At 38.2% G+C, this 15395-nt stretch overlaps 1 protein-coding gene across 1 annotated transcript in view; it reads right to left on the bottom strand.

Annotated features, from left to right (window-relative positions):
- ZRANB3 (zinc finger RANBP2-type containing 3) overlaps positions 1-15395 on the bottom strand; it is a 59012-nt gene that overhangs the window by 15211 nt on the left and 28406 nt on the right. The window contains exons 6-14 of the mRNA XM_064154297.1: positions 13467-13698; positions 11389-11474; positions 9197-9368; positions 8683-8811; positions 6812-6931; positions 5445-5564; positions 4767-4946; positions 1901-2053; positions 402-849 (exon numbers count right to left, since the gene is read on the bottom strand). Coding sequence (XP_064010367.1) covers positions 402-849; positions 1901-2053; positions 4767-4946; positions 5445-5564; positions 6812-6931; positions 8683-8811; positions 9197-9368; positions 11389-11474; positions 13467-13698 — 1640 coding nt within the window. The remainder of the gene's footprint in view (positions 1-401; positions 850-1900; positions 2054-4766; positions 4947-5444; positions 5565-6811; positions 6932-8682; positions 8812-9196; positions 9369-11388; positions 11475-13466; positions 13699-15395) is intronic.

Genomic DNA, 15395 nt, shown 5'->3' with positions numbered 1-15395 from the left:
TATCTCATGACAAATATACAATACCCAAGTTAATAAAACATCATTAATTTTGACAGGTAGAGAGGAAGTTTTCCAGTTAATAGTATTCAGAATAACCATAAACCTCAAGGGAAAGGAAAGCTATATTTGCTGCAAAGAAAACTTAGCATATACTCTTTCTCACTGAATTTATATCCTATTAACATTTATCTAAAGTTTCCATTTGTTTCTAATGTAAAAGACCCTTAGGGGAAAACAAAACTAAGAAAGATCACTTATTGGGTGTCTGTTCTGTGGAGACACTGTTCTTTATACTTTGCTTGCATTTGTGTCTATTCACATACTCAGAAACTGTGATTTCTGAAACGAATCACAACTGAAATGAAAGAGGCATGTTTTTCTCTCCAGCACACATTACTTACTGCTACTGCTCTGAGGGCAATTGCACATTTCACAGTAAGGGAGCAATTCGTTGTTCTTGTAAGTGCAAACACTACAGTGCCAGACTTTATTTGAAGCTGTACTTTTGCTTGAAGTATTTAAGCCAGAAGGAAAGAGTTGATTGTTTTTTTCTGACAGTGAAGAGAGCTTCTTTCCCATCAAAGATTCTGTCTTTTTCTTACTGGAGTTGACTGGAGTATATCCACTTATGCTTCTTGCTCTCTTCGGTTCATGTTCACAGGTACTTTCATCATTGGCTCTTGCAGAATGCAGGTTTTCAGTGCTTTTCTCTGCATCCTCTTCTTTTGTGACTTCAGAAGACTTTGAATCCTCATGCAACTTTTCATTATCAGAAGATATTTTGCGTTTTTTCTCAGAGGATTTTGGGGAGAAGAATGAACGTATGTCATGCTGCCTTTCCTTTTCACACTGAGAAAGACGAAACACGTCTGTAAACTACCCTTATCAGCAATGCATCAGAAGCTGTTCAATTATTATTTCTCTCCATTAATATTACTCTTTAATACAATATTTTAGTTTTGGAGTAGAAACAAAAGATATCTTTCATAGATTCACAAAATAATTGAGGCTGGAATCAGAGAATTGTAGAATCAACCAGGTTGGAAGAGACCTCCAACCTCAGCCAGTCCAACTTAGCACCCAGCCCTGTCCACTCAACTAGACCATGGCACTAAGTGCCTCAGCCAGGCTTTTCTTGAACACCTCCAGGGACAGTGACTCTATCACCACCCTGGGCAGCCCACTCTAATGGCAATTCACTCTCTCTGGCAAGAACTTCCTCCTAACATCCAGCCTAGACCTCCTCTGGCACAACTTGAGACTGTGTCCCCTTGTTCTGTTGCTGGTTGCCTCTGAGATCATCAAGTCCAGCCTATGACCTAACACCCCCACATGGACTACATCATGTCACTAAGTGCTACATCCAATCTTTCCTTAAACACCTCCAGGGATGGTGACTCTTTAAGAACAAACATCTACCTAGAAAAGCAATTCAACATTCCTCTCCTGTTTTGTGAAAGTATTTTCAATATTCTCATGACTATTCTGAAATGGCACAATCAGAAAACAGATACACAGGACTACAATGCTATGCCTTTTTTCATGATGCCTATTACAAGGAAAGGTTTTTACACATTATGTTTTAAAATAATGGCAAATTAAATTCAGGGTAACAAATGATGCTGTAATTTAAACAGAAACTACTTGGTCTTATCTGACTCTGAGGGTGAGGCAGTCACCTAAACGTAATATAAGCATCCATCAGAAGTCTGAGGTTGACCTTAATACCCAATAGAGGACTCTCCCCAAGTTCACCTTATTTTTAAAATGGAATTATAAACTTTTCTCCATTTATTTAATGTTTCTCCATTAGTGGAGTCTGCAGGGCTTTGCATTAGCAAACAACAGCGTAATTTATTTAAATGAAAGAAAACAGCCAAACATAAGGTTTGAATCTTACATGCGTAAATAAAAGTTCATTTTTGGGATCTTCTAGACTTTCATTTGGGGTCCAGGTTTCAGCAAAACTCAAAAAATCCCATTTCTCCTTATCACCTTCTTCAGCCTGCATTTTCTCTTTCTTGCCATTCAAGGTGCTGCCTGTAACTTTGGCCTGCAGAAAGAAGACCAGCATAAAATTTCCAGGGAATTGTAATGCTAGAATTGATTTCTTTACTCATATTCACTCATCTTGCATCCTTTGCAAACTGAATTCAGAATTTGCAATGTTAAAAATTCTGTAATAATAAAAAACAACTTAAATGATTAAAACTATTTCTCTTCCAGGAGCCATTTCTGCAAGAATAACAATAAGTAGCACATTTGACACACTACAACCTGCTCAAATTATTAGTATTTATTGAAGATAGCAGATAATAGATGCATTGTGTACATCTCTTACACCCTGCACATTTTGCTCAGCACGTGGAAACAGACAGAGAGGGATCTGGGGGTGCTGATTGATACTCGCCTGAACATGAGCCAGCAGTGTGCCCAGGTGGCCAAGAGAGCCAGTGGCATACTGGCCTGCATCAGGAATGGTGTGGTCAGAAGGAGCAGGGAGGTCATTCTGCCCCTGTACTCTGCACTGGTTAGACCACACCTTGAGTACTGTGTTCAGTTCTGGGCCCCCCAGTTTAGGAGGGACATTGAGATGCTTGAGCGTGTCCAGAGAAGGGCGATGAGGCTGGGGAGAGGCCTTGAGCACAGCCCTACGAGGAGAGGCTGAGAGAGCTGGGATTGGTTAGCCTGGAATGAGGAGGCTCAGGGGTGACCTTATTGCTGTCTACAACTACCTGAAGGGTGGTTGTGGCCAGGAGGAGGTTGCTCTCTTCTCTCAGGTGGCCAGCTCCAGAACAAGTGGACACAGCCTCAGGCTGCGCCAGGGGAAGTTTAGGCTGGAGGTGAGGAGAAAGTTCTTCACTGAGAGAGTCATTGGGCACTGGAATGGGCTGCCCGGGGAGGTGGTGGAGTCGCCGTCCCTGGGGCAGTTCAAGGCAGGACTGGACGTGGCACTTGGTGCCATGGTCTAGCCTTGAGCTCTGTGGTAAAGGGTTGGACTTGATCATCTGTGAGGTCTCTTCCAACCCTGGTGATACTGTGATACTGTGAAATGAAGGCAGAGCTGCACAGTAAATTGTTGGTGAATTACTGAGATCCATCTGTGTCATGTTTAAGGATACACTTAATGTACTGGATGGACTGACATTATTTCAGAGATATCTACATGAATTAGAACACAGTTTCATTCCCCAGCTGAATGTCAAAGACAGTTTACAGCACCTGGATTCTTCAAGCTGTGATTAAAAATGGGTTATCAGTTTCTCTTCTAACTATATGGACACAAGCAATTGCATCACTGGTAGCCAAATACAAGAAAAATGTTAGGTTGGCATTTGCATCTGAAGAAAACCCTGTGCAACTACAATCCTGACAACTAGAGCCTCCAGAAATGTCAAAATAAAAACCTGCTGACAGAATATAAACACACCTCAGTTATCATAACAAGACACTAATGGATGGTATCAAAGGCTACAAAAAAAGTCACAGAAGTCAATCAGCCTTGTGAAGTTTTAAAGATCTTCCAAGTAAGAAAGCAGGATGGAAGTACTCACCCTAACAAGCACTGGGTAATCATAGAATCATAGAATGGCTTGGGCTGGAAGAGACATCCAAAGGTCACCCAGTCCAACCCTCATGCAGTGAGCAGGGACATCTCCATTAGATCAGGTTGCTCACAGCCCCACTGAGCCTGACCTTCAATATTTCCAAGGATGGGGCTTCAACTACCTCCTTGGGCAACCTGTTCCAGTGTTCCACTACCCTCATGGGTAGAACTTCTTCCTAGCATCCAACCCAAAACTGTTCTTTTCTAATTTAAAATCATTGCCCCTTGTCCTATTACTGCAGGTGATAGGACAAGGGGCAATGATTTTAAATTCACACATTGATCCAATTAAAAAAAAAAACCCAAAAATAAACAAACAAACCCAAAGCCATCAAACTCTATCTGTTAGTGTTGTGCAGAAAATCTCAAAATCTGTAAACTGAACAACTACAGCAATAAAAAGCTAGAAGAAAGAAAAAGCAACTATCTCCTCCAGATGTGAACCATCTCATTCATGTCAGCAAAGAGTTGCTTATTCATCTTTGGATTTTAAATGAAGAGTTAAAAGCTAAAGAAGACTAACTTGGAACAGACACAATCACTTTAAAAACTATCAGTTCTAGGTGCATCATAAAGTCATACAATAATTCAGTTGGGAATAACCTTTAAGATCATTGAGTCCAACCATTATCTAACTCTACCAACTCTGATGCTAAACCATGTCCCTCAGCACCACGCTTATACATCTTTTAAACATCTCCAGGGATGGTGACTCAACCAGCTCCCAGGGAAGCTCATTTTAGCGTTTGAGAACCCTTTCAGTGAAGAAGTTTCTTCTAATATCCAATCTAAACTTGCCCTAGCACAACTTCAGGACATTTTCTCTTGTCCCATCACCCGTTACTACAAAGAAAAGACCAACCCTCATCCTTTCAGGGAGTTGCAGAGAGCAATAACGTCTCCCTTCAGCCTTCCCTTCTCCACACTAAACAATCCCAGCTCCCTCAGCTGCTCCTCCTAACACTTGTTCTTCAGACCCTTTGCCAGCTTTGTTTCCCTTCTCTGAACTCTCTCCAGCACCTCACTGTCTTTCTCGTAGTAAGGGACCCAAAACTGAACACAGTACTCAAGGTGTAGCCACATCAGTATCTTTTAGTAGGAGAGTGCCCCAGATAAGCATTTTATCCATGGTGAGTTCTTGAGTATACTCCACACATACCTTGCGATTCAGCATTGCCCACATGAGAGTATCCATAGTTCCTTTTGCAATAAGGAAGTGAATATTCACAGAACTGCACTGCCCAATTCGGTGTGCTCTGTCTTCTGCTTGCTTAATATGGCCTGGATCCCAGTATAACTCAGCAAACACAACGTGAGTAGCAGCAGTGAAAGTTAAACCCTAAACAAAACAAGTAGATTAATTTTAGAGAAAAATATTCCATACACAAACAACTTAATATCTGAAGCAAAGAAAGAGATAAGGGTTGTACAGGACATTTTTATATAGAAGTAAGAGGAGCTACCTGGACATCAGATAGGCCTATTTCTTCCCTGGGCCTCAAGGGTGTAAGACTCAAAAAACATTTAATATTGTGTAAAGACTGCATGCTGGTTTACATTATGAAAGCGAGACTTATTGCTTATTAATCTGGTGCTTTTAGAGATATGGAGCTCTTATTGATTATTCTGGAATTAGATGCTTCTGCTTATCTTCATTTTGCTTAAGTAATTTTAATAGGAGGTTAAAACTGTTACCATGATTACTGCAAAAAGATAGACATTTGAGTCTACAAAAGATATATCGCATGAAGATAAATTGCCTTCAGAAAGCAACCAATGACTTTTGTACCTTCATTCTTCAAGTTTCTGATTTCACATGCTTTCTTTTTTGTCTTACCTGACCAGCTGCCTGAATACTCAAAATAGCAACTCTGGTATCAGGATCCTTCTGAAACTGATTAACAAGATGCACTCTTTCTGCTGAGGGCACACTTCCATCTATTCGTATGTAGCGAACCTAGAACATACCATTGTAGAAACAAAATTACATTATCAGTGTTCATTATTGGACCAAATCATCCTGTGTCCCCCCAGTGAAAATAGGAAAACATCTGTTCTGCTCCTGTCACAGGGATGGTGATGCATCAGCACTCTTCTGCCCTTTGATTCATAATCGAGCCTCTATCTAAAGAAGTGTAAAGTTAGTGTTCCCTGTGTACAAAAGAAGAGAGAATGAACACGGGATCTCAACATGGAACACTCTATAGAAGAATATGTAGTTCCCCTGACATTATTTATTAAAATTTCCAATATGTGCAAAATAATATAAAATAGCAGTCAGCCACTATTCCCTAGCAATGACTGGTAGACCATCATCAAAAAATGTGAGGGCTGTTTGCAGACATTTTTACTGCTTTCAATTAAATGTTCAGGTGAGATGAGAGTGTTGTGTAAAAAAAAAAACAGAAGTATATTGGTAGAAAAGCTTGGGAAATGACTGCCTACAAGGCTGATTCAATAACAATAAACTATCATACCAGATATAAGTGTTTTCATTATTTTTAAATGCAAAACAATTCTTCTAAACCACACAGTCCTTCTTAACACAGTGGCACTAATCTGTACGCATTTACAATCCCTAAACTCCTACTCACACAGATTCTGCATTCACAGAATCACAGAATTAACCAGGTTGGAAAAGACCTTCAAGATCATCAAGCCCAATCTATCACCTAACACCTTCTAATTAACTAATCCATGGCACCAAGTGCCACATCCAGTTTCCTTTTAAACACCTCCAGGGACTGTGACTCCACCCCTACTTCCAGGCAGCCCATTCCAACGCCAATCACTCTTTCTGTGAAGAACTTCTTCCTAAACCTGTCCTGGTGCAGACTGAGACTGTGTCCTCTTGTACTGTCACTGGTTGCCTGGGAGAAGTGACCAACCCCACCTGGATACGATCTCCCTTCAGGTAGTTGTAGAGAGTAGTAAGGTCTCCCCTGAGTCTCCTCTTCTCCAGGCTAAACAACCTCAGCTCCCTCAGCCTCTCTGCATAGAGTTTGTGCTCCAGCCCTCTCACCAGCCATGTTATCCTTCTCTGGACACATTCAAGCACTTCAACGTCTTTTTTAAATGGAAGGGCCCAGAACTGGACAGTACTCAAGGTGTGGCCTAACCAATGCTGAGTACAGGGGAAACACAGCTCATATGTACTTGTGAAGTCTGAAGTTAAAACTATTTGTATATTTTTTAAATCATTACCTTACTTTCTATAACTGCCTCTGTACAGGCTTGAAGCATGCTTAAGTGATGAGCAAAAACTAGAAACTTCAGTTTGTCATTTTCAAGCATCATTTTGATATAGTCCTTTACTGCTCCTGCCTGGAGTAAGAGAGTATTTGCATTAGTTAGACATACAAAATGCTCACAAAAGGGTTCTATTTTAATGTCTATCAATTTCTTGTAATAAGAAAAGGTAAATTTCCATACTCATTAAAAATCCATTCAAGATTATCATTACATCTTAAGACAACATTACATCTTACAGAAATCTCATTCTTTCAGGGAAAAAACCCTCTTTTATGCTCAAAAGATCACATTATTCCACATTAAGATGTAGATAACCTTCTTTCCAGTTGCAACATCATTATCTGATGTTTTAAGCCATATTTAAAAACAATAAAACTGATTTCTGCACAAACATATTTCAAACAGACAAGATATTATTTAATCAGAACTTCTACATCTGCCCCCACATAAAACCATATATCAAAACTGAAAGAGTAATTTTGATACTTCCATGATACTGGAATCATAAAATATTGCTCTATTTAAACATTCATAGAATTCTTCTGTGTCAAATATGATTTTCAATATATTTTACAAAAACTACTAAAGTAATGATGACAATTAATAACAACATTTATCAGCGGTCAATGGTTAATGCAACACCCCAGATTTCATTTTTTTTCCCTCTTGTTTTTGTCTTTCAGATTCCTGCATTACCAGAGGGAAGAGACTAGAAAAGTAGGAAGAAATAGCAATGGAAGCACAGTGATATTTTCAAGGCAAGGTGGAAAAAAAGTTGAAGGAATTGGTCAGATTCTCAACTCTTACTGCTCCAGCAGCCTGCAGAATTTTTTCCCTTCTTCTTTTCTAAAAATAGGTTATCATCATCAAACCTGATAGCAAGAGAAAAAGTAGGTGTGCAAAAAATTTTGCTCATTACTTCATAGAATCATAGAATCAACCAGGTTGGAAGAGACCTCCAAGATCATCCAGTCCAACCTATCACCCAGCTCTATCCAGACAACTAGACCATGGCACTAAATGCCTCATCTGGTCTTTTCTTGAACACCTCCAGGGATGGTGACTCCACCACCTCCCTGGGCAGCCCATTCCAATGGCAAATCATTCTCTCTGTGAAGAACTTCCTCCTAACATCCAGCCTAGACCTCCCCTGGCACAACTTGAGACTGTGTCCCCTTGTTCTGTTGCTGGTTGCCTGCGAGAAGAGACCAACCCCACCTGGCTATAGCCTCCCTTCAGGTAGTTGTAGACAGCAGTGAGGTCACCCCTGAGCCTCCTCTTCTCCAGGCTGAACTACCCCAGCTCCCTCAGCCTCTCCTCATAGGGTTTTTATTCCAGGACCTTCACCAGCTCTTCGTTTTTCTTTACATGTTAAGTGACAGTGCTATAGGAGGAAATGCGGAACTTGGGGTCCCATTTAATAAAACAAGAGATCAGCTGGAGGGGATCATTCTTCCACACTTATCCATGGGGAAAATGAGCACTGACAGAATGGAGTCTGGATGAGGGCTGCATCAGCATCATACCTGGGTCAGCTGCAGCAGTTGTCAACACACAGGTATGTCCCTGAAGTACTCACTTTCAGTATATCCCTATAAGATGCATTTATGTTTGGTGGATCAGTAATGGTCTTAACACTTAGCTCAGATCTTTATAATGGGGTTCAGCCTTCTTTACAAACATACATGGGAAAAGAATATTTCTTCATGTCATGATTATAAAACAAATCAACCAACTTCAACTCACTTTCAGGCCAATACATCTAATTTAGTAAGAACACACTGGGTATTTTAAGTCTATTAAGAAAATACTTCCATATTTACCTTGGCAATGGCTGTTTCTTTATACATGCGTGTGATTAGATTCATGACTTGAGAAAAGTGGCTTTCAGTAGCATCTGAATTCAGATTTCTCATTAATTTCTCCCACTCTGCAAAAGTGGTATTCAAATTCTAATTGGTAGAAGACATCGGTGGTTAGATATGTAGCACAAAGCATGTCTTTCTTCACTATCTACATTGCAAGGATGAAACATTTTGACACTGAGTATTTTTGAGAATTCTACTAGATAAATTTAGCTAAATGTAACTCTAGGGTTCAAAATCTAAGGGAAAGGAAGACAAAGGAAGAAGATCATACTAAAATCAGAGCAAATTTTATCACTATTTGATGAAAAAAATGCTAGATTCATATTATATTTTTCAAATAACAACAGAGATGATGTGTTGTATATTCATATTCTTAGTAACTACTATAATACACATGCCTACACATAAACCATACACAGATATTACTATTTACTAACAAAAATGTGTTTAGCAGAAGTGGAAAATTTACCTTAGCGGCAGCTTGTGGGAGGTCAAATGGAATACGCTGCCTGATTTTGGGAGGCAACTGAGTTAAAACATCATTCTTCAGTCTTCTGATCATTATTTCACTTAAAAGCTGATGTAGTTCTTCCAAATTTGAAGCTCCTCTACAGTCCCATTGAGTTCTTTTACCAAAAAACCTGAAAATGAGAATTCCACACTGAAGGAAAATACTAGATCTTCTAAATGTGATAGAAACCTTCAGTATATAATAAATTGTAAAACACGCTATTAGATAGGAAGATGTGTTGGGTAACAACGTTTGGTGTTACTGTTTATGCCAGAGATGATTGATTTCTGTCTGAATCATTCTAGCACTGAAGTCAGAGCTGTTTCAACTTTCTAGCAGATACTGCTGCCTCTAAATGCAGGCAGTCCTCTATATCATAGAATGGTGTGGGTTGAAAGGGGCATTAAAAATCATCTAGCTCTAGTTCATTTACACTTCCCTTTCAGCACAAAGTAGTTTAGGAGAGTATTCTGCAAGTGTTTTTTTACTGGTAATAAAAAAACCTCCAAAGAACAAAACCAAGCTCACCATAACTGAGAGAATTTTAAGCCTTACTGAGTTTATCACCAGCATTCTAGTTGGCTGCCTATCAACATTCAGGAAAGGGGCTGAGAGTCTCATTTCTACACTGGAGAAGTATCAGCAGAATTCACTCAGAATGCTACATAGATGGAAGACAGCAATATCTTTTGCTCATAACCCTCTTTTGTCTATTTACATGGCTGTCCTTAAAAATGTTTCCTCCCTCCAGCCTCAGCACTGAGGGCATAAAAAAAAAAATTAGGCAAAATTTCATCTTTAGAAACTGGTTTCTGTGAAGACCCCAGTGGAAAAAAACCACAATATTTTCATGGAAAGTGTGGCATAAAATAATCCTATCAAGTTTATTGCCACAGGATGTTTTGTTTCAGCCAAGTCACAAAGACAAAGTTATTTACTGAAAGCCTGCCAAATCCTGAACTTGATTTTTTATTACGTTTATGGTATTCCAAAAATAAGATAATCATCTATGATTGAGTGATGCTGTACCCACGTACACTTGTGGTGTGAAAATTACAGATGCATTCAGTCAAAACACCGTGGAAAAAATAGCATTTCTCTGTCTGAAAATTAGCACTCTTCCAAGTTATTTGAAGTGAAATGCTTATAAAATGGAGGAAGAAAATTAAGTTATATGAAAATGGAACCACATAATTATTACTGTAAAAATTAAATCGAAATGTTAGCTGACAAAATCTATTCTTTTGAATATATTCAAAGTTGTAGATAAGAAGGTTTTTAGACAAGAAATACTTCAAAGGTTCTTCCCCTCTCTTAACTTCTTTTTCATTCTAGAGTGTAATAGATTCAAATGGGTAAAGCTAAGTATTTTAAATCAGCTGCTTCTATCCCTTCTATTTTAGAATATAGCTAGAGAAACTGATCATTAAACTAAAGTTGAGGGGAGCAAGTTGGAATCCTCCTTAACATGATAACTTAAAACACATGAAACGTGAAATTTCTTGAAAGATATAAGGATAAAAATGGCTTAAAATTCATTAGGCACATATGTGGAAAAATGTCTAATGGGTAATGCTACCTAGCAAATTGGAGGCAAGTAGGTAGTCAAGAAGTTACATTGCCTGTGTTCCACTCCTCAAACAGAATTGCAAACACATTACTGTGCTTTTATGAATTTTATACCTTTATTTTTACTCAGTCAACCTGTAAAATACAGAAAGAAGTACTGGACTTTTTCTCCAGCCCAAAATGGTGGTATAGCAAAAAGTTTGGGTCCCATAATGAAGAGCGATGTAAATTATTACACTGTTTGAGCATAAGACTTGAGGGCTATAAACTCCTAAGTTCCAGCTGTAGCAAAAAGTCCCACTCTAAAGGTCAGACTTACACACTTCATGCTACTTACATTTGTAAATCATTCTACCTAACAGAATGCTGGCACTTAAACTTTATTTCAAACTTTAATAGCTTCCAATTTTGTCCTCAAATAAAGTTTCCTTTTCCCAGACCTCTTTCACTGAGCAGATGGTATCTGACCCTGAGTTTCCAAGCAAGACAGCATTATAGAGCAATAGATGTAGTACTTACTGCTTCTCTCACTTCACAGAACATCAAAGAGACTTACAGAAAAATATGTGACTGAGTGATACCTGACATGAGCATTACAGTATTTTTTGGCATATTCACTCCAAGTTCCAAACCTTCTTGGAAAGAGTGCCTCGATCTGCATGAAAAGCTGCATTGAAAAAACAGTGAAACTGAAAAATTGCCTGCAAACGTAAGACTATCAGAAATCATTATTGCATGATTATTGTGTTAAGTTTGCATTTTATAGCTGCATTAAAAAATACACAGCTTGGCACACATGCAAAAGACATTCTACAGGAATGTGTTTTGAGATGGGACACTTGTGGGAAGAGCAACATACCCTGAACACTGTAATACAGTACTGACAACTTGGAAAAGCCTTACACTGAGCAAGGAAATAGGGATGAGAAGATACTATTGCTAAAAATACAGTTTTTGCCATTTGCCAGGTACATTGACTTCTGCAAAGTTTCAGCACAGGTATTCCATGAAGAGTGTGTTTCTTAAAATACATGAAAAACCTACTCATTCTTTAGTTCTGCTTTCAAAAATAAAATCAATAAGGACCAAAGATATCACATCTTTCTTGCCAGCGGAGTAACAGAAGGTAAGCACAAGTTCAGATATTTCTTAGCTAGAAAGAATTCTACTTAACAAGCTGGTTTATTGTCAAAGGTTTCTGGATTCAAAGACCACTGCTGGATCCAAGGCATACTGTCAAGGAGTAGAAGTGGTAGAATAGAGACAAAGAGCTCTCTCCTAAACACATTTCTCTGCTATCCTTTGAAGTGTACTGTACAGCACTTCTGCCATTTAATTTGGCAGAAATGTCATTGTTTTTTATATATATAAAAATAATTTAATATTACCTATTCACATGCTAGTGACCTCTCCCCAAAAGAAAACTACTACAACCTAATTTTGTTCTTCACAAGCTATTTTCAAGACAGAATTTAAAGACTTGAAAAGCAATATTAAGAAAAAAACCAATTTATTTGCTGCTGTTTTGACAAAGATCTAGGCCAAACATGACATTGCCTGTAATTATCTGCATTTCATTTTCTATACATGCTTCATTTAAAGACTTATGACACAAAACTTGTAAAAGGATGTAATGCTTTTACACTCAGCCTTACAAGCCATGGCAGAACTTTGGTATCAATACAAAAATGCCTCAAATTGTTTCATTTGGTTACTACTGTAATCAAGAACAGCTTGCATGAAATCTCCTTTGAAGACCTTCAGCAACCTTTACCAGTTGCAGGGTTGGTTGCAATGTCTTTGGTATGTGTACAGAAACTTAATAATTATCCACACCCACAGATAGAAATATTTGTTTGAAAGTTTTAAGCGAACACTCATAATACACCAAGCCCTTTTTCATACAATGGACACCTTTCTTGAGTTATAACCCCCATGAACAAATTAAATTATTAAAGGATCTTGGCAGAAATTCTACTTACATAACAAGAAACTCTAAACTGCAAAGTATTACTTAACCCTTATAAATTTCATAGGTTCAAATCAGCTCTTATATTCTACATATTTCTACAGCTGATAAATAAAGGCAGTTTTCTTGTGTTCAGTATAAAATCCAGGAGTTTTTTTGTTTCCACTCTGCTACTCTCCAGTTCCCTAAGTTGAACTTCCTTCAAAGGGATTTGTATTTCTGGACTAGAACAAGCACAGGGTGCATTTTTTTCCCACTTTTGCAATACAAGTGAACATTAGGAATATTCAAAAGACCAACAAAGGACTTCCTTTACCAGATAATGAAGTAGAATATTTAATGCAAGTTTTTGTCTACCAAGCACAGTCCTACCCAGTAGAAACAAACAGTTTTCTACTTAGGCTCTTTTCATCCTATTTTCACTGACAGTCTGCTACATGCAAGATTAATCTCTTTTAACTTCATTTCAAATCACCTGTGCATGAGCTTAACACAGGTTTGTAGAACACCAATACAATCAGCTAGACATTAGTTTAGTTTCTTGTGCTTCCTTAAATCACCTGGTGCAGCTTGATGACAAAATGCATGTAATTGTATATATTAAGAAAACTATGACATTGTTCATTTCTTACTAACACCATCCTTAAAAAAAAACAATAAAGCCAAAATGAAACATATCAGGTCAAATACCTCTTCAGGTCTTCCTAGAGCAGGAGTTCCAGTAAGAAGAATAGCTCTTAGAGCTTTCTGCACAATCGGTAGCAAAATCCTGCTCCGCTTGGCATTTCTGGATTTCATGTAGTGTGATTCATCAATCACTACTACCTTAAAGTTCTGCCTGTACAAGGTGTCTACTAAAGTCTGTGCATCAGAAGTTAAGAGGCCATATCCCAGAATTGTTACTTTGCTGGTTGATATTCTCCTAAAAGAGAAAATCCACACATTTCCTTAGCAAGATTTCATTGCAGGAAAATGAATAAAGCAAAGGAATTATGCCAATATAATTTCTTTTCAGAAGGTATGTACGATACCTTTTGCATTGATTAATCACTGGGATGCCAGGCAAAGAATAACAACTTCTGGTGTTTAAAAGCATTCTAGCATCTCAGACATATGTCACACAGATCTCACAACCATTTTCAGAGTACATACTTTGCACTTAAAAGGAACTGAATTTATCTGGTTGCCTTGCTTCAACTTCTGCTCCTTTCCACGAGTACTGCATGGGACAAATAATTTTAATTTCTCTGTCTACAGAGTCACCTAGAAGCAGCCTATAATCACCAACTTGACTGTCTGAGTATTTGAGTAAGGTAGTAGGACAGTTTGGGCTGAACCTTACCACCTGAAAACAAAAAAAAAAGTTGTGTGGCCTATTCAGCTTTTTTTTTTAACAGAATATGACAAAAACATACAAAAAACCTTGAAGCAGAGAATCAGCAAAGTGCAAGATGAATATTTAGTATTTAGTTGGAAAAACAATGTCTCAAGATAAATGTCAAGACATAGAGAGGCCCAGGGCATGAACTAATTTTAAATTCACTAGAGAGCACTGTGGCCCTTCATGAGCTTTGGAGCAGCACAGCAGCTCTTAAAGTTGTTAGACAAAGAAGTCTCCAGGAAGAGAGCCATAGCTGATTCACCCATCTGTCAGATGCTACTGGTCTGCTGGAATGATTTTCATTTGCTTATATTTGCAGCAGATTAAAAAAAAACAACTAAGCTGAAGTTTCCTTGAGTACTTAAGAGAAAGAAAGAACACACTTGTGCATGTTCATGCTTCTGGATATGGAAGACAGTGGTTAAGAGACTGGCACTGTGGTTTGTGCACTACTGACTGTGGCTGTTACTGTATAGATGAATGTAGCAACCAAGAAAGAAAGAACCTTCCCCACCTCTGTGTGAAGAGTGGATAAAAAAAATATTAGGAAGAAAATTATATATTCTTATGGAACTGATTTATTTGACAAATATCCAATTTCAAATTTAGTTAAGAAATTAGATGACCTTAAATTGATGCCTAAGTAATTTTACCCTGTTTTAGGAAATCAAACAATATTCAAGCAGAAAATGCCATTGCTGAACTTTTGAAGAAAAAGCAAAGCATTGAACTGAGAGAAATCATAGCTGAACATATGGGAGCTCAATTTAACAAAATGCTACACCAACTTTGGCAGCTGTATTTTTGCATTTGCATTTTGTTGCAAATGCATGAAACACTTTTTAATGCTACAATATTAATTAGTTCGACAGCTTATGGCCAGGAAGCCTCCTGGAAGTTAAACAAGCAGAAACAGAAGTTTTCCTCTTTCCTTGCTGTTGAATAGAGGTGATAATGGTTAAGGTCTCTACTATTTTAAAATCTTTAGAGAAAATAAATAGAGTTTTGTTTGCCATTTCCTTTTGTCATCATTTCCCTTGTTCCACATTTCGCCTTTCAGTATTTAGCCATCCCTGGAGCTGTTAAAGGCAGGATTGGACGTGGCACTTGGTGCCATGGTCTAGCCTTGAGCTCTGTGGTGAAGGGTTGGACTTGATGATCTGTGAGGTCTCTTCCTACCCTGATGATACTGTGATACTGTGATACTATGAGCATGAAATTGTGTGCATTTTACCTCA

Source organism: Pogoniulus pusillus, chromosome 2 (genome assembly GCF_015220805.1).
Source record: "Pogoniulus pusillus isolate bPogPus1 chromosome 2, bPogPus1.pri, whole genome shotgun sequence".
NCBI classification, from domain to species: domain Eukaryota; kingdom Metazoa; phylum Chordata; class Aves; order Piciformes; family Lybiidae; genus Pogoniulus; species Pogoniulus pusillus.
This window is presented reverse-complemented; position numbering and strand designations above follow the sequence as displayed.